Source organism: Ailuropoda melanoleuca, chromosome 9, assembly GCF_002007445.2.
Source record: "Ailuropoda melanoleuca isolate Jingjing chromosome 9, ASM200744v2, whole genome shotgun sequence".
In the NCBI taxonomy this organism is placed as follows: Eukaryota; Metazoa; Chordata; class Mammalia; order Carnivora; family Ursidae; genus Ailuropoda; species Ailuropoda melanoleuca.
The window spans coordinates 34522663-34549962 of NC_048226.1; the positions used below are offsets into that span (position 1 = coordinate 34522663).

Below are 27300 nucleotides of genomic sequence, written 5' to 3' on the forward strand. Positions count from 1 at the left end.
TTACTTTTGAAAGTATGTAGTCTGTTTTTGTATGTTCCACAAAATCTAATTACTATCCTTTGCCCACCACAGAGCTCAAATCTAAACTTCATACTGACTGTATCCACCCAGATCTTTGCCAGTCTTATTTTATCAGTGTTTCCTATCGGACACGTCAAATCATCTTGGAGTGAAAATTATTAATAACAAAGAGCTAAAAGAGCCAGCTACATGATTACGTTATTGATTTTTTTTCGATTTCACAGCAAGCCGGGGTCCAAAACCATTTTCTAAAATTCTTCTTCATTAATAAAATGAACTCTGCCTTCAGGAGACATTTTCTACATCATTTCTCCAAAGACCCTGAAGGCCAGTTGGAAGAAAATTTCTACGAACTAAAGGAACCATTTTCTACCAATGAATATGGCTGCTCTCTCACGAGCCAGAAAAATCAAGTGTTCCCTTCAGATCACCTGTGTTCTCTGTACAAGCAGTTTCAGAAGTCATAAAATTGAGAGAGAACACAAAATAGTCTGCAAAGGAATTAGAAATAAGCATCTCTGAACAATACAATAGTCACGGCAGGAGATCATTTACCTGGACAAACAAGGCGATGATGGCAATGCCATGTGGCTTCCCCACGGCCTCGTCAATACTGCCAAACAGGGTGGAGTTCCAGTGGATCAGGTGGAGCTGGGTAAACAACAGACAGGTCGCCTCATGAGTAATGCATTTCTAGTGAGAACAACAAAGACCGATCGACTTCCCCTTCATTGTACGGGCTACATCTCTATGGTACCACACGCACAGAAGAATCCCCAAGTAGACACACACGGAGCACTGCTTTAATCCAGGTCCCCTGTAGTTCTGCCCTTCTTACTTCTGAACAGAGGCAACGCTCAGTGGATCGCTGCCTCTTGAGCTCCGTTTTAGTCCTCATCAGCAGCGTATCTAAGGAGACTGGCAGCCTGCCCATTGATTTAGTTGCCTTTCCTTAAATGCCATCCCCTCTGGTTCTCGGGAGGACAAAACTTCGGGTCTGGGCACAAACACCAGCCCTCGTTCCAGGGATCAGTACCTGCAAAATCACACACTGTGTCACCCGGTTTTTCCATCAAAAATAAGACAAAGCCAGCCTCAAGTTCCAGTAAATTACTTCAACTCTCTAAGGATATACAGAGATAGCACCCTATAATGCTGCAACTGCTTAAAGTCATGGCAATATAATGAATGCTGAATGTAGAGCTCTAAAGGAAGGCCATTTCCTGCACCGGAGATAAAATTTTATCTGTGAAGGAATGACAAACAATGCTCTAGAGGACTCCCTCACTCCTAGCTTCAGAAAGCTCTGTAGCTTTCAAGTTTATCTAGAAAATGCGCTTGCTTCTACAGCACTGATAAAAGACTTGCAAGACGCCAAATTCAATTCCCTGGTTAAAATCAAATGCCCACTGAGGTTCTTAGGAAAACCGCAGCTAGGTAAACCTTCTGCGGAGAATGCTATCTTCATCACTACAGCTTTTAATCAAGTTATAATTACTTAGCACGTTAAAACACGGCCTCGTTTAAAAATCAGTTCTAATCCAAAAGGACAGCGCTAAAATTCAATCACCATGTCATTTTAGCATCCATATTAAAATGTGAAGGCCAATTACCATGAGAATAGTCACTGCTGTGCTTTCCCTACTGCGGAATTTGTCCGACCAGAATTCGAGATTATCAAACTGACCGCTAGAGGGAGGTAGTGAAGTCCTCTGCCTATAATAGAAACCGTCACCTAGAAAAAGACCACATTCAAGGCCAAGCTGGGACAGGCTGTGAAAAACCAGCATGGACCAAGACAGCCCAGCGAATGCAACTGTCAAGGCACTGCCTTAGAGAAAACAATGCTCTATAATGTTTCAATTAATAATGAAAGACAGACCAATTTTAATCTTTCCGCTTCTGGCTGCAACAATAGCATGGAGTCCCAGTGGTACAGATTAGTGTACAGTGTACAGATAAGAGCCGATTGCTTTAATTAAATAAACAAAGAAGGCCCAAGGTTGTAATCTATTTTTATTCAGCAAATCACAAAGTTCAAATCAACGTTTTTCTTACTTCCCATAGCAACATTATGGGGTATTTTTTCTGAAACAAAACAAGGCAAAAAAAAAAAAAAAAAGCCTGGTTTCTTCTTGTGTTTCATCTTGCCACTCCTTATAATTCAGCAACATCATTTACTCACACGTGATCTTCAACACCTGCTTCACGGTCTTTTTGTGTTTAAAAATTTGAGGGTCCCCACGCCGTAAAGCGGATCCTGCACACGGTGACTTTGTTTCAGAGAGTAAGTTTACGGTGAAGAAATCAGACAAGCGCTACCTGGGCCAGGGGAGCAAGGTCAGCAGCCAGTCATCAGTCACATTGACAGTGTGCACCCTCGACGGGATGTGCTGAAAACGACATGTTACCCCTGTGGTCTTCCCCCCAGTAACCTATAACCCCAGTCAAATCTAAATGAAGAAAACATCACACGGATCTCAGTAGTGGGACAGTCTACAAAATACCTGACCAGTACTCCTCAGAACCGTCAAGGTCAGCAGAAACCAAGAAAGCCTGAGAAAATGTCAGTGATGAAAGGGGCCTAAGGAAACATGAAAATAAAATGTAACACAGTATCACAGATGAGCTCTTGGAACACAGAAAAGAAGTTAGTTTAAAATTAAGGAAATTGGGGAGCCTGGGTGGCTCAGTCGTTAAGTGTCTGCCTTCAGCTCAGGGCATGATCCTGCGGTCCTCGGATCGAGCCCCGCATCGGGCTCCTCCACTGGGAGCCTGCTTCTTCCTCTCCCACTCCCCCTGCTTGTGTTCCCTCTCTCACTGGCTGTCTCTCTCTCTCAAATAAATAAATAAAACCTAAAAAAAAAAAAAAAAAACTAAGGAAATTGAATAAAATTCAAACTTCATGTATAGTTTTTGGCCTACTAATTCTAACAAATATAACATGCTATGGGGTAAGATGTTAATAATGAGAACTGGGTATGGGTTATACGGGCACTTCCTCGACTGTCTCCACAGTCTTCCTATAAATCTAAAAGTGCTCTAGAAAAAAAGGTCTATTAAAAAGAAGTGGGGGAGGGGAAATGCTGGCACTTCAGCCAACCCAAACTAAAAAAAGGTAACTGGAAGATCGCAAAGATTCCTGTGTGACTACCTCACAACACAAAATGAACCAGCCAGAGAACCTTCCCACCTGTTGTTCATTCTACCATCTGGGTCTTAACCAGTCAGTGTCAGAAGAGATTCTTCCCGCACAATCAACAAGGGACTGAAGACTGGGAAACACAGCCCTGTTCCGGCACTTACTGGAAATCCTCTTCACTTGGAGGCTCTTCCTCTCACCAACATCATTAGAGATCCTCTTTCCACACCATTAGAACATGGTTAATTCAAGGACCAGGCAAATTTCCAACACATTCTGGAAATCGGCTATAAGCTGGTAGTAGTGCCTTAGATGCAAGACCCACTAACATAACACTCCACGTTTTTGCTGCGTCTCCGCGCAACTGTGCTCCCCGCGGCCTTCCTCACTCCATCTGCATTAGTGTGCTAGGGCCGCCATAACAAACCACCACAGACTGGGAGGTACGAACAACAGAAATGTATCTTCTCCAAGTTCTGAAGGCTGAAAGTCCAAGACCAAAGTGTCAGCAGGTTTGGTTTCCCCTCCTTCTCCCTGTGACCTCACATCATCTTTCCCCTGTGCACGTCTGTGTCCAAATTTCCTCTTCTTACATAAAGACATCAGTCATATTGGATAAGGGCCCACCCGAACCATCTCATTTTAGCGTAATTACCTCTATGACGATCCTGTCCCCAAATATGGTCACATCCTGAGTTAGCAGAAGCTAAGATCTCAACATATGAATGGGGAGGGGGGCACAATGCAGCCCATCACACCATGTACCTCACCCTTTCCTCTCTCCCGACATTAATGGAAGTTTTCTCAGATCTTGAAAGCGTGAATTATTCATATCGACTTCTGTTCTCCTATAGCCCCCTCCTTATTCCTATCGTCTTATACTTTGCCTTCTATTACTCTTGATTCTATTTCATAAAGCAAAGCCATAGAGATGGGAAATTACCAGTGTATATGAAGAACTAAAAGCACCTCTGAGGGTAGCTAGAGTGTACGTCTGACTGTGACAGGAAAGATGAGGCTGGAAGTGAAAGGGTGGCACAGAACTTTAAATTTTATCATAACTGTATTTTGGGGAACACTAAAGAATATATTAGCACAGTGACTATTATTATTACTTATGCTGCTTAGAATCAAATTTGCCCACATCAATGTCTGCCCTTCTAAAGCCCTGTGGCAGTATGAGGGTAGAAAAGAAGTGAAAGATGGACATAAGAGGCTGGAAGATAAGCTAGAAGGATACCACAAAGCTCCAGCTGAAAAGTCATGCCAGAGGTGCACGATGGTTCATTTTGTGGGTCAACATAGCTAGGCGATGGTGCCCAGTTGCTTGGTCAAACATCAGTCTAGGGACACCTGGGTGGCTCAGTCAGTTAAGCGTCTGCTTTCAGCTCAGGTCATGATCCCGGGGTCCTGGGATCCCTGCTGAGCGGGGAACCTGCTGCTTCTGCCTGGTCTGCCTGCTGTTCCCCCTTTGCTTGTGTGCTTGCGCTCTCTCTCTCTCTGACAAATACATAAATAAGATCTTTAAAACACACACACACACACACCAGTCTAGTTGTTGCTAGGAAGGTACTTTTTAAAGATGTGCTCACACTTAAGTCAGGAGACTTTTAGTAAAGTAGATTAATCCCCATAATGTGGGTGGGCTTCATCCAATTAGTTGAAGGCCTATGAGCAAAAACTGAGGTCCTCCTCCTCCTCCGAAGAAATACTGCCTCCAGATTATAACATACAAATTCTACCTGAATTTCCAATATTTGGCCTGCTGTGCAGATTTTGGACCGAGCCAGTTCCTCCAAACAAATCTTAGTTTCTCTCTCTCTGTCTCAGATATGTATTCTCAATATATATTTTGTTTCTCTGGAGAACCCTGACCAATACACAGGTTGTGCAGACAAATGAAAAAACCGGAAGTGTGGAGACAAATGGAGGTTTAAATATGAACAAGGCTAGTAGCCATAGGAATAAAGACAAAGGACTCTGATGATTAAAGTGACAGTATCTGGAATTTACTCTCCTAAGCCTAAGTGGGGTTCCTGTAGGGAAGGGGAATGGAGGGACGAAACAATCCACACATGATCAGAAAATACATACCAGAACTTATGCTCATTTATTTCTGTCCTTTTTTAAATTTGTTTCCCTATGCCTCACAAAATACTTATATATATACAGAAAAAGACAGATCTGGATCAAATCCATAGGCGTGCATGAATATAAATTATTAATGAATGTGCACAGTAGAGAGGATCCTGCTCCAAGATCTGCTGAGGGACAGAGGAGTTTGAAGGGAAAGGCGTGTGACACTACGAACATGGTTTAGAAAATGATGAGGCAGCCCATCTGGTCAAAGGGAGGCTTTTGTAGAGGTCCAAGCAGACTGTCATTATCAGTCGAGGGAGCTTGGAAGCTCACTTCAAAGCCTAACAGTAGACTGCAGGCTCCGGGGTGTGTCTGGTCCGCGGTCCACGACAGAGCGCAGAGGCGGGGACACGGCCACCTCTTAAACTCTGAGAGGCCACATGCTCTCATGAAAGGTCTCTGAGCCAGCGATCAAGTCCTAGAGTCTTGGTTCAGTTCACAGCTCTTTAGCTCTGTGAACTTCACAAGCCTCTAACTTGTCTGAGCACCAGGATCTGTAACATAAGGAGAGCTGTGTCTTCCCAGCTTGGCTGCTTCACACCTCTCCCTGCCCACCGGAGTGCTCTTTATTCCTAGATTTCTCTCACGGTTCGTACTCATTAGCATTAATGATATGCAGGCAGCAGAGGCCGAGAAGCAGGGTGAAGAATTTCAAGAATGGAGACCAGCTTACTTGATAGTGAAGGCCAAGTGTCTACGTAGCCCTGACCGTTGCAAATGAGGCTGGGGGTTAGACAGCATTATGGCTACAGCTGCCGCCCAGACTCACCACGATCCCACTGTGTCAGGGTCTGCAGGACTGAAGGTGACTGCGGGCAGGGCCCCACCTCACTAAGGCCCTCTGGAGCCTGAACACCCAGCAAGGCAGGTGGCAGTGGGCCTGCCTCTTGCCCTTTGAACCCCAACCCCTGCTACGGCTACCAATAATAGTAGTTGAAAAAGAGAGGAGAATTCTTCCACCAAAACAACAGGGCAGTTCTCCACGCTCCCTTCAGACTCGCCCTTAGAAGACAAAGGTGTGGTGTGCCTGGGTGGCACAGCGGTTAAGCATCTGCCTTCGGCTCAGGGCGTGATCCCGACGTTATGGGATCGAGCCCCACATCAGGCTCCTCCGCTGGAAGCCTGCTTCTTCCTCTCCCACTCCCCCTGCTTGTGTTCCCTCTTTCGCTGGCTGTCTGTCTCTATCTCTGTCAAATAAATAATAAAAAAATCTTTAAAAAAAAAATAGACGGAAGGTGTGATGGGTATTAAGGAGGGCACATATTGCATGGTGCACTGGGTGTTACACTCAACTAATGAATCATGGAACTTACATCAAAAACCAGGGATGTATTGTATGGTGACTAACATAATAAAAAAATATTATAAAAAATAATAAAATCTTCAGCTCTCCAGTTCAAAAAAGAAAAAGACAAAAGGTGTTGGCTTCCTCCCAACGTGCGTATGTCTGAGTAGAAGAAAGTGGTTTTCTCTCTATCAAAGCCAAATCCTTCCTCACTTCTTACTGTTCTCCCTGAAGCCCCCACCACTGCCCAACCATGAGACCTCAAGGTGTGTGGCCTTATGTGAGTTAACAATGTACATATTACGGAGAAATAAGAAAGCAAAGATCATTACTCTTATCAGCATCATGACCATCATTCCTTCCTATTAAAAAAAAAAAAACCAACAACAACACCTTCCTTTTATAGTTTCCTTTTATAGTTTCGGAGAAAATCTGGGAGCCTTTGCTATAGGGCTCACAAATTCAAATTTCCTGCAATTGATTATGCCTCTCTGCCATTAGTACCCGTGACACGTTAATCTTAATGTACTTAACTCGCAGCTATAGATAAATTTGTCCGAAGTTATGAAACTGTGACAAGCCATAGCCTTATAATCACTTATTTGTCACCGAGAAAAATAAGTTTGAAGATTTCATGGCAGCCTAACAGAAAGCTATCTTCAAGATAAATGAGGTTTATTATTAACATAAATAACACGACAGCATTAAAGTACAAAAGAATGAATCATAAGGAATGGAAAAAGCAGTAAAGGCTGAAAAGACACTTATGACTCACAAACTTTGTTCCCCAGCCCTGTGCACTAATTCGCACAAGTTCTGTGCAATCTCCTGTCCTCAGATGCTTGATGGACAATTTCTTCCAAACGGCTTCATGTCCAGGTATCACTAGAACTGACATCAGCTCCTTTCAAAGGTGCCCTCTTACCATCTCACCACGGAGCTCTAACGCCCTGGGCTTGAGACCTTGAACTGCCCCCAACCTCTTTATCTCCAACTCACCCATGCCTTTCCTGGCACTTAATTGTTTGCATTATAAAGCTCAACTGATGTCTATTTCATGCAGCTTTCTCCACATTTCCTCTGTTCAAAAATGTCTAATTTGCTTTATTTCCTGCCCACACAAGATTAAATTTCTCTAACCTCACCCCTCCCCATCCTATCTCCAAAATACTCAAACCCAGTGGGACTCCTGACCGTTCACAACAGCCTCCCTATTTTGTTTATGTCCCACTCATTTGGAACGCCATTTCCCATTCTGTCCTGAGACTTATCCAAAGTCTACCTATCTTCCTGGTCCTCAACAGACATTTCATAGAGAAATAGACAGACCAAATATGGAGATGATGGGAGATGGAAACAGATACAACTTGAACCAACAGACACAAAAGAAAAGGGATAACTGTTGTTTTCGCCCCATATCGCTGCCCAAAAGTAAGGTGAGTTCCCTTGTAGCTAAGAGTTGAAAGTTACATCACAACAGTCCAACTGGTCTCCTGTGAGTAAGTGAAACAGAATGAAGAACTGCCTTAAGAAGAAAGGCTGAAGGTATGGACTACAGATGTCCTTAGATATCGAGAGAGATAGCCTTACAAAGTCCATTCACCCATGGATCCAGTCACAAAAAAGAGTGACAGAAGGGCTAAGACTGAGCTTTCAGAAATGCTCAGATGAGAATGGGGAATATCAAATACGCAGGAGGGAACCCAGAAAATTCCAAAATCTTGTTTGGACAAAAGAGAAAAATCCTTCTAGAAGAAATTGTGGTCAACGGTGTCAAGGCTCTGCTACAAAGCTACAAAGAAACAAGAAAATGAGGAAAGGAAGAGATTTGGGATTTATTTCTTTTTAAAGATGATCGAGAAGGCAGTAGCAATAGGATAAAAGTGGCAGAGGCAGAATATTAAAGACATTTGGATAAAACCTGCAGGACAAGGTCACTCATCCAAGAAGGTGGGCAGGGAGTATCAGAAAACAAATCAAGAGATAACTGTAAGTGCAAAATGATTTTTTTTTTTAAATGAGGAGAAACTACGCTTGATTTTAAGTAAAAGTCACCTTTGCCTTTAGTATTCTTTTAATCTATTCTTTCAATGGGCAAAAGTAAAACCTGAGAGAATCACAAACTGCTCTAAGTTTTGACAAATCAGAAGCATTCAGTGCACCTATGAACTCAGATGCAATTGCCCCTGAAAACCGTTTTTCTGCCAAACTAAAGTCATCGAGAACTTTCCCCTGAGCTGAGCCACTATCTATTCTAGATTCATCAAGGAAAGATCCTGGGTTCTGTGTCCTGACTTTGCTTAACTGCTTCCCTTAGTCCCAAGGAAATGCAAGGATGAAGAGTTGCAGCCCATCTCCCACTAGATTCTGAGTTTCGGAAGCCAAGGTGTCACCGCACCCATGCTCCATCGCACTCCAAACACCCATTTTCAGAGCACTGGGCAAGAGCTATGAAATGAAAAAAAGGAAAAGAAAAGATCATGTCTCAGCTACCCTTACACTGAGAGGGCTGAAACAAAGAAGACATTAAGTATTCAAATTTTAAAAAGAATGGGAAACTGGAAGTGAAATGTTTTGAGTAACAAAGTGGGAGCAATAATTAACTGAACAAGAGCAGAGAGAGCAGCCCCTCTCTGCAGATCCACTCCTCCTTATATGAAGCAGCCATTCATCTGCAGATAAACTGAGATTTAGTGTGGATTATTTCCAGGGGCTGCTGCACTTTAAGATGTCACTGTCAATATATTATGCGGCTATTACTCAGAGAAGGACGTCCAAGGTGCAGACAGATAGAATAGTGACAAGGCGCTGTAAAGCATGAAATGGAAAACAAATTATTTGAAATTCTATCTCTGCTGTCACTTTCTTCTTATGTTTGCCTAAACTTAGTTATGTATCCTCTTACATAGGTAGAAATAGGAGGGTCTGTTAGAACATTTCAGAGCAACTCCATCTATTAATATATTAATATAAAAAGCTATTTATAGTGTTCTTAGGGTTCGGAATTTTCAATTCAAAAGGCACTGGAGTTCTCTGTAATTTCTAAAAAGATTTTTTTTTTCAAAGCAGAATGACCTCCTCTTTGAATGCTAATTTCCTTTTGTTTGCTTTGATGTTGCCATCCTCTTCGGAAGAGGGCATCTTAATATTGTTAGGGCTAGTCTCTCAAAAACGGAAGCTTCCTTCTGGAAATTCACTAGGAAAGGTTGGAAAAGGCTGTTGGAGCAGTCATGAATCAAGGAAAACAAACACATCATTTTGAATTAATTTCTATTTAATGTAAGATCAAAAGCAATTAAAACAAATTCTTTAACATTGGTTTCTTTGCTTTCCAAGAAATATCCCCCATCTTTTTTTTAATCCCCTGTCTTATTTTTATTAAGAAAAAAAGAAAATCTGAAGTGTGGGTTATGGGCTGTAATTCACTTGCTGTAACCAAAATTCTCTACATTTCATTTGTTATTCTATAAAATAAAGAAGGCTAAGGGATGTCCAAGGGTCTTGATGTTATAGAACAGAAGTCATTTATAGACCGCGTCTGCTTGCTCTGTACAGTGAATCGGTAAATAATGTCTGTATTCTTTCCCCACTGCCCCCAAATAAAAACCACATTTGACAAGAGTTTTGAAAGGATGGCAGCATTCAACAAAACATTTACTGAGCACCAGTAATCCCTGGGCTTTAGTGTTTACTGCTTTCAACACTGGAAACACAAAGACCTCAAATCTTTTTGTAATACAGGATATGAATAAATAAAAATATAAAACTTCTAATTCAATGGAAGAAAAAGATACGTGCAAAGGGTCAGATGCAATGTAAATTATGGAGGATGCCTTGGGTGTCTGCATTTATTTGATGTGCTCTAATGTGTGACGTTCTCCACTAGGCGCTGCTCATTACAAGCACGACCTCATTTCAGTCCTCACTATCGTCTTTCTAATGAGATGCTAGGACTACCACGAACACCCCATCTTGACAGGAAGGGAATGGGAGCACAGAAGGCAAAGTAGCCCGCCCAGGGTCACATAGCTAACAAGTGAAAGAGCCCAGAGGTGGCCCAGGCGTGCGCTCTTCCTAATGGTGACCAGTGAGCCACTCCCTCCCCCACCCCCACCCCCACCCCCCGTGGCAAAGACGGAGGGCGGAAGAATCAGGGCAGCTTTCGCAGCTTAACTGTTCACACAGCACGTGGAGGAATGATATACAACGTTCTCTCTCAAGACAAAAACAAACCAGGGAGAAAGAATGAAGGGTGTACAAACCCAGAAACGGCTAGTAATCCAGTCAGGCTGTGCCCGATGCCAAAAGCACAGGGTGCCAAGGCACACACCTGCTGTGAATGAACACTTACTCACTTTGAGCTCCTGGGCGAACTACCTGAGCTCTAGGAGTCTGCTGTAAAAGAGAGATCATACTAGCTAACATTCAAGGCCCTTACAAGGGCAAGAGATACGGCATGCAAAGCTCCGGGAAAATATCAACAAAGCGCTGGCTAGAGCCCAGGAGAGTGGGGAAAAGCAGGAGGTGCCAACAGAAAGGTACTGTGTGAAAACTGTATTGAAAGTCTTGGGAAACAAAGGTATGCTCATCTACCTTCCTTTTGGTTATTTTCTCATTATGCTGCTGAACTCACCTATTTATTGTCCTCAAGGTTAAATATAACTACTAAGTTTTTCCATTATAGCAAGTTTTTCCATATAGCGTATCACTTCTATCAGAGTCACAAATCCAAATGCCGCCAGCAAGCAGGCTAATCAGTGAGGGAAAGCACATGATGAACACGGAGGGGGAGAGCCAGGAAAAACATCCTCTTGCCTCTTCTCTTCCCATCGAGCATATTGTGGTTGGGGGAACCCATAAACTCCCAGGTCTTCGCTGGCCATCTAGATGCCCAAAACCAACATCTTTCACCAAAATCTGTCCTGAGTCTAGATCCCTTTACCAAACTGCCCACTGAAGTATTTTCACACTGGCATTTCATCACTGATGTCCCTCCACCAGTCCACAGAGCCATGTCCCCCTTTGCTCCTAGCTCTGTTAACAGACCCAAGCCAGAAATCTCTTTCATCATCTTCTTCCCTTACAAACAACCAAGAGCTATGTCCTGCCATTCTCTACCTCCTTAAAATCTCCCAAATCCATCCACTTGACTTATTCCCATGAGCAATTCCTTAGTTTAAGATATCCGTAATCTATTGCTAGAATTACTGCCTAGGTCTCTTAACTAATCTCCATGCCTCCAAAGTTGGCATTTCAAATTCGTTCCCCACCTTGTAGAGTTATATGGTGCAAATCTGATCATGTCACCCTCCTTAGGAAAGCTCATCTAAGGCTTCTTACTGCCCCCCGGGGTACAGACCACACTGTTTAATACACAGTGAGCTACAAGATGTCTTTTTGTAATCTTCGAAAGTATGCCGGCTTTAATACATATTCACTGTTTCATGTATGTTGGTAATAACAATTACAGTAATAAGCTTTTAGCAATAAGAATGCATATAAAGCGATTTTAATTGGACTTCAAAGTCAACACTATTTCATTTCTCTGTAAAATACCTCTGTCAATTTTCATATTCCATCTTTATATACCTAATACATTGCCTCTTAACCTAATTTTCAGGAAATATATTTTAAATCCAATTACAATACTCAAAATATTACAATTCACAGTAAAATGCATTTATCTGAAAACGTTAAAGAAAATCCATTTTAATCCTCACTGCACCTGAAAAGGTACTTGTCTGTTAACACAGTGTACTCAGAGGCTTTTACTTTTACTTTTTGAATTGCAATTATGTAGAGCAAGAATCAGGACCATTTTAGTAGAAATATGAGAAGGCGTATATTGTAGAGGGGAAAGAATGGTACTTGGTCTGAGTCTCAGCCATTACTGACGTACCTGGGGCAACTTATTTAACGCCTCTTGACCGGATTATTCAGCTAAAAAATACACATACCATCTAGCTCTAAGGGCTAATTTAACGATTCGATCAGATATGGCGTATGCCTGGCACATGGACGGTCTTCAGAAGCATTAATGCTGGCTCCACAATTCCCTGAGGATTGCAGTAAAGTGAGTCTTGCATTCATTGCATGGACCTGAGCTAATGCAAGGGACATAAAACTTTCCAACAACAAAAAAACATTTTGTATCTTCGAAATATTCTGAGAAGAGTGAACACTGACAAGGTAACGAAATAAATGTATACATAGAAACGCACGTCACAGACTTTCACCAGAACATTCCCCCACCAAGAGAGGAATTCCACCCTCCTCCCCCCCCACAACTAGATGAAAACGGAGAACGGCCCTAATCCTCAAGACAAAAACTACAGCAAATCTACACCTATGCTTTTCCCACAAGTACTTCCTTATTTACATAAGTTTTGTAATTTGCTTTAAAATCATAACAAACTAATCCGACTCCCTTGTTGCTCAAGAGCATTGCACAAAGAACCATTCTTCCAGCAAACTCACTCCAAAGCACATCACTTCCAGTGCTAACTGAAGGGGACCGTGTTTCCCTGAAATCTGTGTGAGGCTCTCCGGCCAACACAGGAGCAATGCTACAGAGAACCATACGCGAATCGAATTTTTTCAAAAGGCCTTCTAGAAAACCCGGTTTTAACCTACAACTGGCCTAAAACAAGGAGTCCAAGTTTCTTTTCAATGCCGTGACAAGGTAAAGTAGCACTTTGCTTGACTGAGATGAAACTTGTACCAAAACAGCTCGAGTTAAAAAAAAAAAAAAAAAAGGTCAAACTAGGAACAGGAAAGGCATGAATGGGTGTGAACCAGAAAGACCACAACAATTCAGATAGGAAGTTTAACCTGTACTAATGCGGCAGCGTACTTCAACTTTGCACACCACTCACAGTGACTTAGGGAAAAACATTTCTGAAACAAGGTGATTACACGTGGTACCTAGTCCAAAATGAATCATCACCAATGACCACAGTGCTTTCAATGTTGAGAGGGCAGATATGGGAACACCGGTTAGAAGAGGAGACCCTTACCTAGGCCTGAGTTTGCCTACCAATGGGGCTTATCTCTCCAGGGCTGACTAGAGTCTCTGTTTTATGACACTTATTCCCCTGGTCCAGTCACAGTTTCAAACTAGTACTTTCGCTGGACTACTCGATGCCTTTATCATTTTGGCCATGCAAAACTACTCTCAAAAATTCTAACTGAATTTTTGAAATTCTAATTGAAATTATTTTTTTCCAGAAGTCTTTAGTATAGGTAGCGTATTTGTTTTAGACCACTGAAATACATCAGTGAGTAAACCGTATTTTTGTGTGTTCGTGCAGTCCTAGAGATGGGCCCCTAAGAAAAGCAAGGACCCTTCCTTGCTCAACAGTAACATAACTCGGAAGATAATTTTGCTATCTAGAATTATTCTACAGGCATACAGTCACTTTATTACCTTTGCTTTTATAGAACGCCGTATGTGAGATTTTTAATTAATTTGTGGTTAAACCTTAAACAGGAACGAACATTTAATGGAAACCCTGTTTCTGTGGGAAAATGGTAACTACCTCATCACGAGTGCTCCCCAGCACGTCTTCAATAAGGCACTGTGATGAAGGTAAGAGTGAGGACTCGCTACCCTGTACAAAGGTCAACATTCAATTTATTAGAGCAGGCCTGATGAAAATGTAATGTTAAAAAAATACAAATTAAAATGGGAAAAGCACAATCACTATAGAAAATATTTATTTAGCACTTAACTATATTTAGCTACCCTGAAAACCAAAGGCCTGTTATATTTTGAAAATAATTCCAGAAGAGATATCTTGTGGAGCAAAAAGCCACTTTTCTGGTAGGCATCTAATTGGTCTGAATGGATGTTCCCACTCTCAGCAGACACAGCTGACTTCCACTTGTCATCCTTCCCCCCCCCTTCCCTCCATGCAGACAGAACCTCAATTGCCTTTATGTATCAGGAGGCCAAGTGCTCGTGGGAAGGCTAGACCCCTCCTCAGCCCCACAGGGTGAACCTGATTTAAGCTAAGAATTACAACCTTGCCATTGACCTTGAAATGACTGTTTCAGGAATCTACATGTACAGAAATTCTGGACAATGATACGTGAGGGGAATTCTGCGGGATGGTAGGGGTGAGGAAGATTTCTGGGATTCAGAAGACTGGTAATAACGTGGATTACGGCAAACACTTTGGTTAATTCCTTGCCAGCATCCACTACAGCTGCACTATGGCTTTCCTACAACCCAGGCTACCCTTCTAAGTGTACGCACACCAAAAGGATAGAATATTCACAGAAGCTCCTAACAGACGAGATTCTGAATGTAATCCAAATGTCCATCAACAGTAGAAGCATATACTGTGGAAAATCCATACAATGAAATACTACACATGAAAGTAACGTAAGCAAACAGAACACACCACAGGGGCGCCTGGGTGGCACAGCGGTTAAGCGTCTGCCTTCAGCTCAGGGCGTGATCCCGGCGTTATGGGATCGAGCCCCACATCAGGCTCCTCCGCTATGAGCCTGCTTCTTCCTCTCCCACTCCCCCTGCTTGTGTTCCCTCTCTCGCTGGCTGTCTCTATCTCTGTCAAATAAATAAAATCTTGGAAAAAAAAAGAAAAGAAAGAAAGAACACACCACAGTGTAGAAGACTCTATAAACACAAAGGCAGATTTTAGAAAAATCTATGACACAAAATAACAACTGCTATATGACTCAATTTCTATAAAATCCAAGACAGGCAAAACTTACCATGATGCTGGAAGTCAAGATCACAGCTAACCCTGGAGGAACCTTGAAGGGAGCTTCTGGGCTACTGGTTATTTCTGTTTATTAATCTGAGTGCTGGTTTTTCATAGGTATGTTTACTTTCTGAAAATGCAATGCATTCTCTGTCTGTGGTTTGGGCAACCTTTCTGTGCATATGTTATTTCCCTATGAAAATGTTTTTACTGTAAAAAATAGAGATGTCGCCGAAAGCACAACCAGTAAGAGAAAAAATTTGGTAAATTAGATTTCATCCAAATCAAAAAGTTTTGGACATCAAGCAACACCTTCAACAAAATGAAAGTATAATACATATGGATGGCCAACAGCCACATGAAAAGATGCTCAATATCACTAATCATCAGGGAAATGCAAATCAAACCACAATGAGATACCACTTCAAACCCACTAGAATGGCTATACAAAAAGACAGACAATAACAGGCGTTGTCCGATAACAAGTGGAAAAATTGACACCCTCATACAGTGCTCTTGGGACCAGGAAAATGATGCAGCCCCTTTGGAAAACAAATAAGCAATTCTGAAAATGTTAAACCCAGAGCTACCATATGACCCAGTAGTCCCACACCTAGGTATATGCCCAAGAGAAATGAAAACGTGTGTCGGCACAAAACCTTGTACACAAATGTTCATAGCTACATTACTCACAACAGCCAAAAAGTGGAAACAAACTAAGTATCCATCAACTGGCAGATAAACAGCATGTGGTATATCCATACAATGGAACGCTTTCCGGCAATAAAAGTCATAAAGGACTGATACAGGCTAACGTGGATAAATGAATGTTGAAAACCTTGAGTGGTTCCGTTTATATGAAATGTCTACAGAGGCAGAAAGCAGATTAGTGGTTTCCCAGGACAAGGGGTGGGGGGTAGGGGATGGAGAGTAACTTTTTCTTTCGGATGATGGAAGTGTTCTAAAACTAGACCGTGCTAATGGCTGTGCGACTCTGTAAATATACTCAAGCCACTGACCTGTACACTTTAAATGGGTGAATTTTACGGTATGTAAGTTCTATCTCCGTAAAACAATTTTTTTTGGTTTTTTTATATGTAATAGCAAGAAACCATGACATTGCTTGTAAAACAATTTTTTAATGCAAGAAAATACAGCTTCCAATCATTAATTTGTGAGGATGGGACACTTAGAGGTGATACAGTCATCTTGCCACCATGTGTAAACAAAGGCAAAAAGCCGAACTCCTAAAATGACTTAGCAGAAAAACAAAGCAACTGGCCCTTAGAAATACGGCTTAGCAACTGAATTAACCAAACCCTGGAACTGCCCTCTGGGGCTTTCTGTAATGTGAAAGAAAAGAGTCTGATCATTTCTTAGCTGTGTTTCCTATTACTTGCCTGAAACCAAGGCACTTGTCTAAAAGACACGGAGAATGCTAAACAAAAATACTCCATTGGCTTCTTACATCAAATCTCTTCAATGGAGACATAGCAGAATAACTTAATAAATAAAAGAAAAATTTTATTACAATTCAAATTTGGGCTCCTGGTAGACAAAACAGGATATTTCCTGAAAATAAAGTTCTGTCCAAGAATAGACAAAAGTGGATGGAGCTTTTTGCTCTGACAGAGAGCTTTTCACAAAATATTCTAAGGGGCATTTTCTATATCATCATTTTTAATACCCTGAAAAATAAAGACATGAAAAACGTAAACCAGTTATCAGTGAACAGAAAATATATCATCAGCGCAGCAATTTGAGGAATATAAATCTCGTCCTAAATCTCTTATGCTCACATTAGTATTTCTCATTAATAAGCTGTGGATTTTATTAGGAGTTCATTACTAAGGTGAGTAGCTTAGTAAGTTTCAAGAATGGATTAATTATTGATGTGGATGAAGACAACATATGCTATCATAGTGATAGCTACAGTTGTAATATGTAAACTAAGGGCATAAAATAGCCATTACCTAGGATTAAGAATATAATTTCCCCTTGGTAAAGTACTGTATGATTAGGCTTACTGGGGAACATTACATACTCCTGTGATACCAAGAAGCAGTACTGATAGGATACCAAATTAAAATTGCAACTGTTTTCCCACGACATTGCATGAAGGAAAGATATAGTGTGTTCTTATATTAACTCATTTACCTAGAGCCAGATTCAAATAGATGCATAAGTAAATAATATCAGCTGCTGCAATAAATCCTGGTTAGTGACCTCTCTTCTGAGTTACAGATCTGCATTTCCGGTCCCTTCCTGGGCATTTCCACTTGGAGGAAAGGAGGCTATCAAATTCAAGACATATCAAAGTATACACCACGATTTTCCACCAAAACAGTCCTCCTTTCTGACATCCCTTAAAAGGTCCACCATTTTTCCAGTTACCAAGGCTCAAATCTTGGAAGAATCACTGACTCCTCCTTTCACTTGCTCTCCAGACAAACTATCAAAACCCTTTTTGGTAAGCCCTGAATGTTCTCTCCCCACACTGTTTCTAACATTCCCTTCTTTTTCTTTGTCAAGGCCATCATCCCAGCTGTATTACACCTGGTTTTTAAAATGACTTCCCCAAAGCATTACCTTTCTGATCAATGAAAATGATTATATTTCCCTAGAAGCCCAGTTTTAGCAGGGAAGTGATTTTTGCATACTTTGTCACTGGTGTGGTCCTAATACCTACAACTGCCTACAACGTACATAGTCAGTGCTCAATAAATATTTAGTGAATGCGTGAAAAAATCTGTAACTGTGAAATGCAAATTGGTGATCCCCACTGCCCTTAGTCAAATGCCCAGTTACACCATAATATACATCATACATCTGACCAAGGAAAAGCGTATCAATATAATCCTGACATTCAAGAGTTTCCATTCTTTGTCCCCAACCTGCCATTCAAAATGTATCTCCAGCTACTTAATTTCTAGATCCCCCAAACTCCAGCTACAATAGATTACTATAAATTCGCTATGTTTGTATGTTTACATGTATATAGTACATATGTATAAATAGCTATATTTATTATTAAATTACTGTGAAATACAATGGAGAAAAACACAGCAGGTTAAAGAAAGCTCAAGTTAGCCTCACTGATTGTGTGACATTTGAACAGAGACCCAAAGGTGCTGAAGGAGTAGGCTATGTGGCTATCTGGTGAGAGAATATTCTAGACAAGGGGACTGCAAAGGCAAAGTTCCCAAGGTGGGAGAAGGTCATAACTGTCCTATTTATCTCCTCAGAAGTTGGCATTATGCCTAGGACTTTCCCGTCTATTCTTTCACACACGCTTGTCTATATTTATTTAGAGCCCTCTGTATGAAAGGTTTTGAGATTCTATTAGAAATCAAACAAACTTCCCAATGTGAAAATTCCTAGAATTTACCTTTGAGTTTAATTATATAAAAACCTCAACCACTCGCAAATTCAGCATGACTTCAGCTGACCCTGACATCTTTCCTCCAATTCCCTCTCCCTCCTGGCATCTCCATGTCATTTCACAACTCACAGGGCTCCCAAAGCCACCTGCTCAAAATCTTGATTCCTTTTTGACAAACAGAACTATGTACATGCTTACCCCCCAATTATATATCAGCCCAATTTGATACCTACTATCTTCTCCAACCCCACCCCCAAAAAGAAGGCTGGGAAGAGAAAGGCAAAGCTGTCTGCCATTATCTCAAAATTTTTCCCCACAGGATTCAATATTTATTCAGTAAGAGATGCAACCAAGATGTTTCTGATATTAGACTCAAACAACCAAGGATAATTCTTTCTGTCAAGGTGGTTCAAATTTGACCGGAATCAGGAAGCACAAAATCTAGTTCACCAGAGACTTCTGGCTCACCAGAGCAGTAACACCAGTAACGCCTGTCACGCCAATCCTACTAACCTAAAACAAAATTCTGTGTTGTTTGCACAAATACAGTTTCACACCGAACTCAAAATCAAGTCTCAAATAAAATTTAGACATAGGGACATGTAAATATCCATGTAACTTGATGCACCTTCTCGTATGCTTTTCCCAGTCAATATCTTTCCTATTTCTGCCACTTTAATTTTTTAAAATGCAGAAACCTCTCAGAGCCTTCAGGGGCACTGACAGGGCATGGACATCTATGTTAAAAAATAACATGGCCAGAGGAAAGGGAGGAGAAGGAGCCCCTCCGGAAACAGCAACTGACAACGGCAAGCTGTAGCAATTCCAAGGAGCACAGATTATCAAGAGAAAGTCTTCAAAATACCACCAGAAAGGAGAGGTTCTGCTGGGTGTTGCCTAGGAAACCCAAGGCAGAAATACATGCTACCCAGTGAAGATCAGTGCATTCAGACCATCAAAGTAAAGAGAGGGAATGAAAATCCCAAAGCTGAAAATTATTTCCCTGAGAAAACAAATCAACTCTAATTAGCAATAAACACAAAGTAAAATCTGGCAATCCTCTGTGTAATATACTTTCCCGTTGTGTGGAGAAAGCCTAGCCCTGCTTTCATTAAGATCCATACTGTGTAAGGCCAAGGAGAATTTCAAATATTTTTCTCTCTTCACCTTACCTACAGCTGAGAGCCCCTTTACAACCTTTCAAGGAACTGCAACCCTAACTTGTGCTATTTTTTACCTAATTTGAGAGTGTTCTGGGATTTAAAACAGTATGGATGTAATTGAGTAAAGTGATACTTGTTAAAATAGTATCATTTATTAACCCAAATTCATCAGCCTCTCCCTATACCTCCCTATACCTCACTTTCTGATTCCCTCATTTTCCTATTAATTGTCCCACAGCTATTTCAATTACTCAGGTTCCATTTCTCAGCACACTGGCCTTTGCAAATCACTCATCAAGCCCTATCCCACTTGTCCGTTATGATATGTCTTGCATCCACTTCATCCTTTCCCATATCATTTTTATCCTACCAAATTGTCAAGCCCTGCTCCAACATTCATTCCTTTCCACAGCTTTCTCTGAGTCTAGCAGAAATCCACTATTTCGTGATATGTGTTCCCTTTTCTATTTTATCCTCTAAAGATTTTTTCTCATATAATAGCCATTTTTTAAAGAATTTATTTATTTATTTATTTATTTATTTATTTATTTTAGGGTGGAAGGGGCAGAGGGAGAGAGAGAATCTCCAGCAGACTTCCCAAGGAGTGCAACGCCTGACACGGGGCTCCATCCCAAGACCCTGAGATCATGAGCTGAGTCAAAATCAAGAACCCAACCTACTGAGCCACCCAGGTACTCCATAATAGCCATTTTAAAAGGTCTGTCACCCTGTTGACAATATGAACTTCTTCTAGACCTGATTATTTTTCATTTATTGTCATATATCAGCACCACACACAGCAGCAAATACATAGTAGCTGCCCAAAAATGTGTTTTGAATGGTTTTACATCTAACCCTCCAATTGTTATCTCTTCACACGTTTTTATCTTAATCCCACCTCTTCCAACCACACTACAGAGTCATTAAACACAAATGCTGTTGTCTTACATGTTGTGTATCTCACAGGGTTTGGCTTTAAATACAGACCCTTAACTAATGTTTGCTAACTGAATGGTATGCACCCCTCCACTATCTTGCCTTCCTAAGAGACTCAAAATCCAGTCATATTTTTCTTTTCACTTGCTGTGGGGAAGACAGAAGGGAAAACCTCAAAGGAGGTAACCCACTGGAGCTCAGCTGAGGAAAAGGTAGATGACATTACTAATGGTACAGCCTTTATTCCAGACCCAAGCCATTGACCGACACGGCACGCTCTAGATCAGCTGGAAAGCAGAGAGACTGGGAGCACCATTAAACCACGTCAGGGTTAAGAACAATGCCTGCTGATAAAAATCTGTGATATTTGTTCTCTATGACAAGGTGAATAAGTGACATTTGTTCTTAAAAATTACTGCAAAATAGTTCCAGCACCGTACAATCCAAATTTGGAACAGGATTAATCATTTAAGCCCTGGACCCAGCTCACCATTTTTGAAAAGTGAAGAGTTATTTATATATGTAAATACAATTATAGCTTTGGTTTAAACAGTCACTGGCCCAAGCTGCGAGGCTGCATATTGGGTGGAAACCCTGCCAAGTAAATTAGAAAGAAAAATAAATAAATCCTCCGCAAGCATCAAAACCCTTGCTCACTCCATCTCCCAGCAGCTTCTAGGCAGTGGGGACTGTGTGGCCATCTTCGGTACAAAGGAGCAGCAAGCAAAAAGGGATTTGGTCCCAGTTGGCTAAAATGAGCAAACCCGCAATGAAAAGAAACAGAACCTTCCCCACTGATTCCCAAATGTAGTTGGTCTCCTGCTAGCATCTAGTGCCATCGATTTTAAAGGGTATGTGGAGTCTTATTAACAGGAAATGCCTCTTCCCGGTTCCCAGTTCCTGTAAAGAGGGATTTTCCCTAAACAGGGCTGGCCTTCCGCTACACTCCTTCAACTAACTCCTCCTCTTTTTTTCCCCTTCTTTTGAAATTTGAGCTACCCTTAGAGAGCAGGCTAATAAAGCCTACCTGGAACCCTCCCCACCACTATCAGCTCTGTCCTCCCTCGCGACCCCTCCCCTTGCCTACAACTGAGCGGCCAGAGCCCTTTCTCTCTCAAGCTAAGCTGTGTCTCCAATGTCGGTCTAGTCACCCTACGGGGGATGTTTTGTTCTCTGTATGAGGACTCAAATCATGCCCTATTTCCTAATTTGTCCAAAACTCAGGCTGGAGAAAGGGATCCTCTTATGGATCTCTTCGGAGAACTCATCGATTTAGAGAACTCATCAAGGAATGTTCGTAACAAAATACATGAACTCCGAAGCCAAATAAATTGGTTCCACTGAATGAACTCTAGCGTCCGGAGCGCTAAGTGACTTGTTAAGCTGGGTTTGGAGAACGTACTTGCCTCAGGGTCCCCAAGTGGAAACATTAACTGATGGGGGAAAAAAAGGTCCATCTTTCTCATCTGTCAGCTCTTACAAGCATAAATGTCTTCCTTCTATACCTAACGTTTACATCAACAGTTTAAAATCTGGATTTCTCTTCTGTTCAAAGCTTCTAAAAAAAAAAAAAAAAAACCACCAAAACAACCATCTTGTCGTAAATTACAACATTTACATCCAATGCAGCTAATTATGCCCTTAAAATGCCTTTACAAAGTACATGAAGTGAACACTAGACTGTGTTTAAACCCCCATATGAGACACTTAGTGGCTGGTGCCTCCAATATTACACCATTAATTTTTATAGTCTCTCCCTAAGCTTCATAAGGGTCGATGCGACTGTATTATCCTTAGGTACCAGGGCAGGAATGGGGCTTTAATGGCCACACGTAAGACCCACAGCAAATACCACAGTGAACCAGAAAGAGTGTGGCTCCCCCTGACTGACAGTGCCGATCACCAGAGCAGGCTTCCTCCTGGAAAACCATGGCACCAAAAATTCGAGTTTCCCATAAGGTTCATGGCATGTTGTTCTAGGTTTCCATTGTGAGCTCGTATTGTGTGTCACCCTAAGAAGCTAAAAGAAAAAATGTATGCAAGCATAGCAAAGCTGTGGCCAGGGCACAATTATCTTACCAATATCACTGTGCCATTTTAAGTGGTTATTCTTTTTTTTTAAGATTTTATTTATTTTTTTGAGAGACAGAGTGAGAAAGAGAGAGAGGGAGAAAGCCAGCACAGGGAGCTGCAGAAGGAGGAGAAGCAGACTCCCTGCTAAGCAGGGAGCCCAGTGCAGGACTCAATACCAGGACCCTGGGATCATGACCTGAGCCGAAAGCAGACGCTTAATTGACTGAGAGACCCCTTAAGTGTCATTCTTAAATATAAAAAAAAAAAAAAACAGAACAGAACAAACTTACATAGCTATTATACTAATTAAGATCTTACAGAGTTAAAAATCTCTTGATATTCTTTTGTTTGATTAGAAGTTTTATCATGCCGTTACTCAACTATCTTACACAGGAAATATTTGATTTTGACTACAAAATAAGCTGAAGATATAAATTCTACTGCACACACACACATAATAATCATAAAAAGATGCCTCAGGAAATATATTGACTAGACTTGTTGAGGATAACATATTCAAGTAAAGGGGGGAACAGGGATTTTAAAGAAAACAAGAAGACTTCAAATTTTTTCACCATTCATATTTTATGTAGTAACAAAACAACAACAACAACAACAAAACCTTTTGTCTTCCCCTCAGGATATTTTCACTAGATTTTTATCATCACAATTACAATTGCTCCTTTGATGTCCCTCCCATCTTTTCCTAATCATATGAATAACATAATAATAGGAATAAATATACCTTTCTAATATAGAAAAAGGTTTACTCCTTGCCAACATCTGAGCTAGTTTCGAGCCCCTTACACAGGCTTGATTTACATCAAGGCTGTAAGAGGTTTACTAGCTTGCTCAAGGTCGCAGAGCTGGGATCTCAGTCCTGGTTTTTCTGCCTTCCCAGCCTAAACTCTCACCAACCTGAGCACTCTGACCCCTCCCACACAGTCCCGCCAGTAAATGGCTGGGTTCTCCAGCAGCTTTCCAGAACCTAAGACCTTTCCTAACTTTCCCCCCACCATCAAAACTTCCCTATCATGTGCCTCACTGAGCCTAGTTATATTAAGTTATTGCAGTTAAATTAACACTGTAGCGGGGTTACACCTAACACAGTGCCTTTCACATACTAGTCGATAGATATTTTGTTTAGTTGACAATCATTTACATTCAAACAATGTATTTGCTTTCTAACAAATGTCTTCAAAACCTTCCTCTAATTAGCTTCTGACAGCCAGAGGCTGCATACTGCATAGACATGGTAGAGGGGATGAGACCCTTGAACTGCCATGAAAACCCTTGATTTAAATGCTCATCAATCTAGGGGAAAAGGGGGGAGGAGAGAACTCAAATACACTGCATTCAGACTCCCCAATGTAATAAATCCTACTTGCCTTTCCTACTTGTTGTATCCCTATCACTCAGCCCAGAGCATGAACAGTAGATTCCAAAGAAACACCTGATCGGATGCATGGATGCATGGTTGGATGGATGGATGTATGGATGCATGGATGGATGGATGGATGGGTGCCTGGATGCATGGGTGGATGGATGCCTGGATGCATGGGTGGGTGGATGCATGGATACATGGATGAATGTGTGGATGGATGCATGGGTGGATGGATGCATGGATGGATAGATGGATCAACAAACAACAGATGGACAAATGGATGAATAGACAGAAGTGAGTTATTTTAGAGATGGTCACTTGGTTACAGCCCATATATTTAAATCAGAGTCTATTTTTTATCTGAAGACTATTTTTTTAGAGGGTGGGGAAGGGACAGAGAGAGACAGAGAGAGAGAATCTTAAGCAGGCTCCATACCTAGCATGGAGCCTGACACAGGGATCATCTCACAACCCTGAGATCATGGCCTGAGTAGAAATCAAGAGTTGGAAGCTTAACCAACAGAGCCACCCAGGTGCCCCTATGAAGACATATTTAGGAGATATGTTTTATTGTAGAATTTAGATCTGTTAGAACCCAACTTAAAATATTTTCAATCTGTAAGTCTATAACCACCTATAAATTATACATCATATACATTTACAAAAACAATTCTTCATTTTGTACAAATTTGCCCTACATTGTAAAAATATACATATAAAGGATTCTTTCAAATTTAGTTTGCCAAAAACATTTTCCACATCTTCAAACAACAACAAAGAAAAATCTACTAAAAAAGAATACTTACAGATCTAAAATCAAAGGTAGGTTCAAAGACTACCCAAAGGTCAAGTTGGCCTTACACACTTGTATTTCTAAGTGGGAATGGCAGATTGCCACATCATGTGGTACAGCTAAAAGAACATTTCTGTTTGTTCAACACTGTAATTTATTTTCTATTCAGTAAACCGTGAAGTTTCTACGCGAAATATATTTTCATAAATAAGAAAATAAACATGGTAAATCAAAGCAAGAACTGTGATTTTAATGGAGTAAAAATGCAAGTGTTCATCAGAATTCAGGAAACATAAAATTTGTTTTTATTTATTTTTTTTTTACCCAGATCTGAGACGGAGTTTCCACAATTATGACCACAGAAAGGCCATAGCACAAGGTTCTAACTCCTTCGTCTGTTTATCCATGAGGCTTAATCTGCTAGCCCTGTAGAAGTTTCCAGGATGCCAAATTACAATCATAATAATCATTATATGGACAATTTGTTCCTTTTTCTGATCAAAATAATAAAACTTCCCAGAAAAATTGAACATTCAAATTCTGAATCCTGTCCTTTAGTTATCAGTCATAACTTGCCTTCCCTTTTCTTCTAAAGCAACCTCAATCCAAAGTATTAACTACCATTGCAAATAAAATCTCAACACTATTGTTGGTTTTCCCAGTAAGAATCGGCTTTGGAAAGTGAAGAAAAAAAAAAAGCACTCCTTGGGGAAGGCAGCTCACCGTCTTGTGTGGCCCTTGCCATTTCCTAGCTGTATGACCCTGAGCTAGTCTCCTTCTTCTCCAGGCCTCAGTGAGCACCCTGGCAAAGTGGGGGGACTACAGAATCCATTAAACCCACACCAGTCCCCAGGGGGCAAGCAAGGGTTCCACCTTCGTGACACCACGGTCCTGTACCTTCACGAAGCCACTGAGTTTTGTCCTCACAGCCTGTAAAGCCAGGGCCCTATGCCACAGCTTTACAATCCTACACAAGGTATGCCCCCCTCTGAATGCGGGCGCATGCAGACACAAAAGCGCCTCACAGTGAGTGGGGGAGGTAGGGAGACCAAGACTGTTGTGTTGTCTCTTCCGATCTAACCTATTAGAGAAAAGACCAATATTAAGGGATAATTCTTTCTTAAATGGAATATTTAATTAGGCAAAATATACCCTTCTCTACCTAGGCTTCCCTACATTATAGCTTCCTAGAAGTTGCCCTGGGACCTTTTGGAGCTTCAGATTTCTCTTTTGTTAAGCAGGAGTTTGTGCTGGGTGAGCTCTAAAGCTCCTTTTGAAAATTAATTATATATCTTATTAACAAATAATAATAATGATTATATATCTCATAGATCTAATCTCATCATGTTCTCTCACTGAAGTCAAGGAAAGTCTATGGAAGGCTCTATTTTGGAAGCTATTCACAAACACGAAGCTCTATGAGCTGTCCGTGGAAATAATGTAACTTGAAAGATCCTCATTTCACTGTTATCCAGGCAAACTCTTCCTGGTATCTCCCCAGAGTAGTAAAATAAATGAATACAGGATAAATGTCTTTCAGTCAAGCGAATATGCAAATGACCTGGGAAGCAGTGAACAAAAGGCCAGATCATTTTTACTAAAAGAAAACTTAAATGGCAGAAGCTAGCATTGGCCTGAAAAGGAAAGAGAAAGAGAGGATCACTGGAAAACCTGGGACTTGGAGGGTGGGGAATGGAATATGCAGGACTGCCACTATGTTATGAGATACATTGTTCACAATGTTCGGTTGGCCTATTCAGCGACCAAGGCCTAGACTCCTCACAACTGAAGAATCCTGCTCTGTACAATCAAACTTACTTTTCTTTTTTTTTAATATTTACCTAATGCACTCAACTTCCCGTAAACAGCTGGTATGTGTTCCAGTTACCACTGAGCCCTTTCAGAGTATACAGACCAATGGCTGCTCTTTAAATAGGCAAGAGAAAGATAAGCATGTGTCCTACAATATGCTCTTTCTTGTTAATTCACTCTCAAATTATAAATTTTTAGGCCCACAGGGCCAGAAAGTCAGACCCACCATGCATGATCCCCTGCTGGTCTGTGGGCAGGACCAGTGCCCATCCTTCATCTGCAGTGAAGTGAGAAGATAGAACAAATGTAGTGAGTTTTTTAAAAGCTAAAATCTGTTCAATTTACAGGTCTATGTTTATTCTCAGACCGTATCCTTCCTACATTTAGCCAGTAGAGATGCTCTCTCTCTAAAATGATGGGGACAGCATAGTTAATATGTTC

General features: G+C 41.2%; 1 protein-coding gene across 2 annotated transcripts in view; it reads right to left on the reverse strand.

Annotated features, from left to right (window-relative positions):
* CA8 (carbonic anhydrase 8) overlaps positions 1–27300 on the reverse strand; it is an 85754-nt gene that overhangs the window by 41214 nt on the left and 17240 nt on the right. For both annotated transcript variants that reach the window (XM_011220369.3, XM_019795821.2), the window contains exon 4: positions 577–672. In XM_011220369.3, coding sequence (XP_011218671.1) covers positions 577–672 — 96 coding nt within the window. The remainder of the gene's footprint in view (positions 1–576; positions 673–27300) is intronic.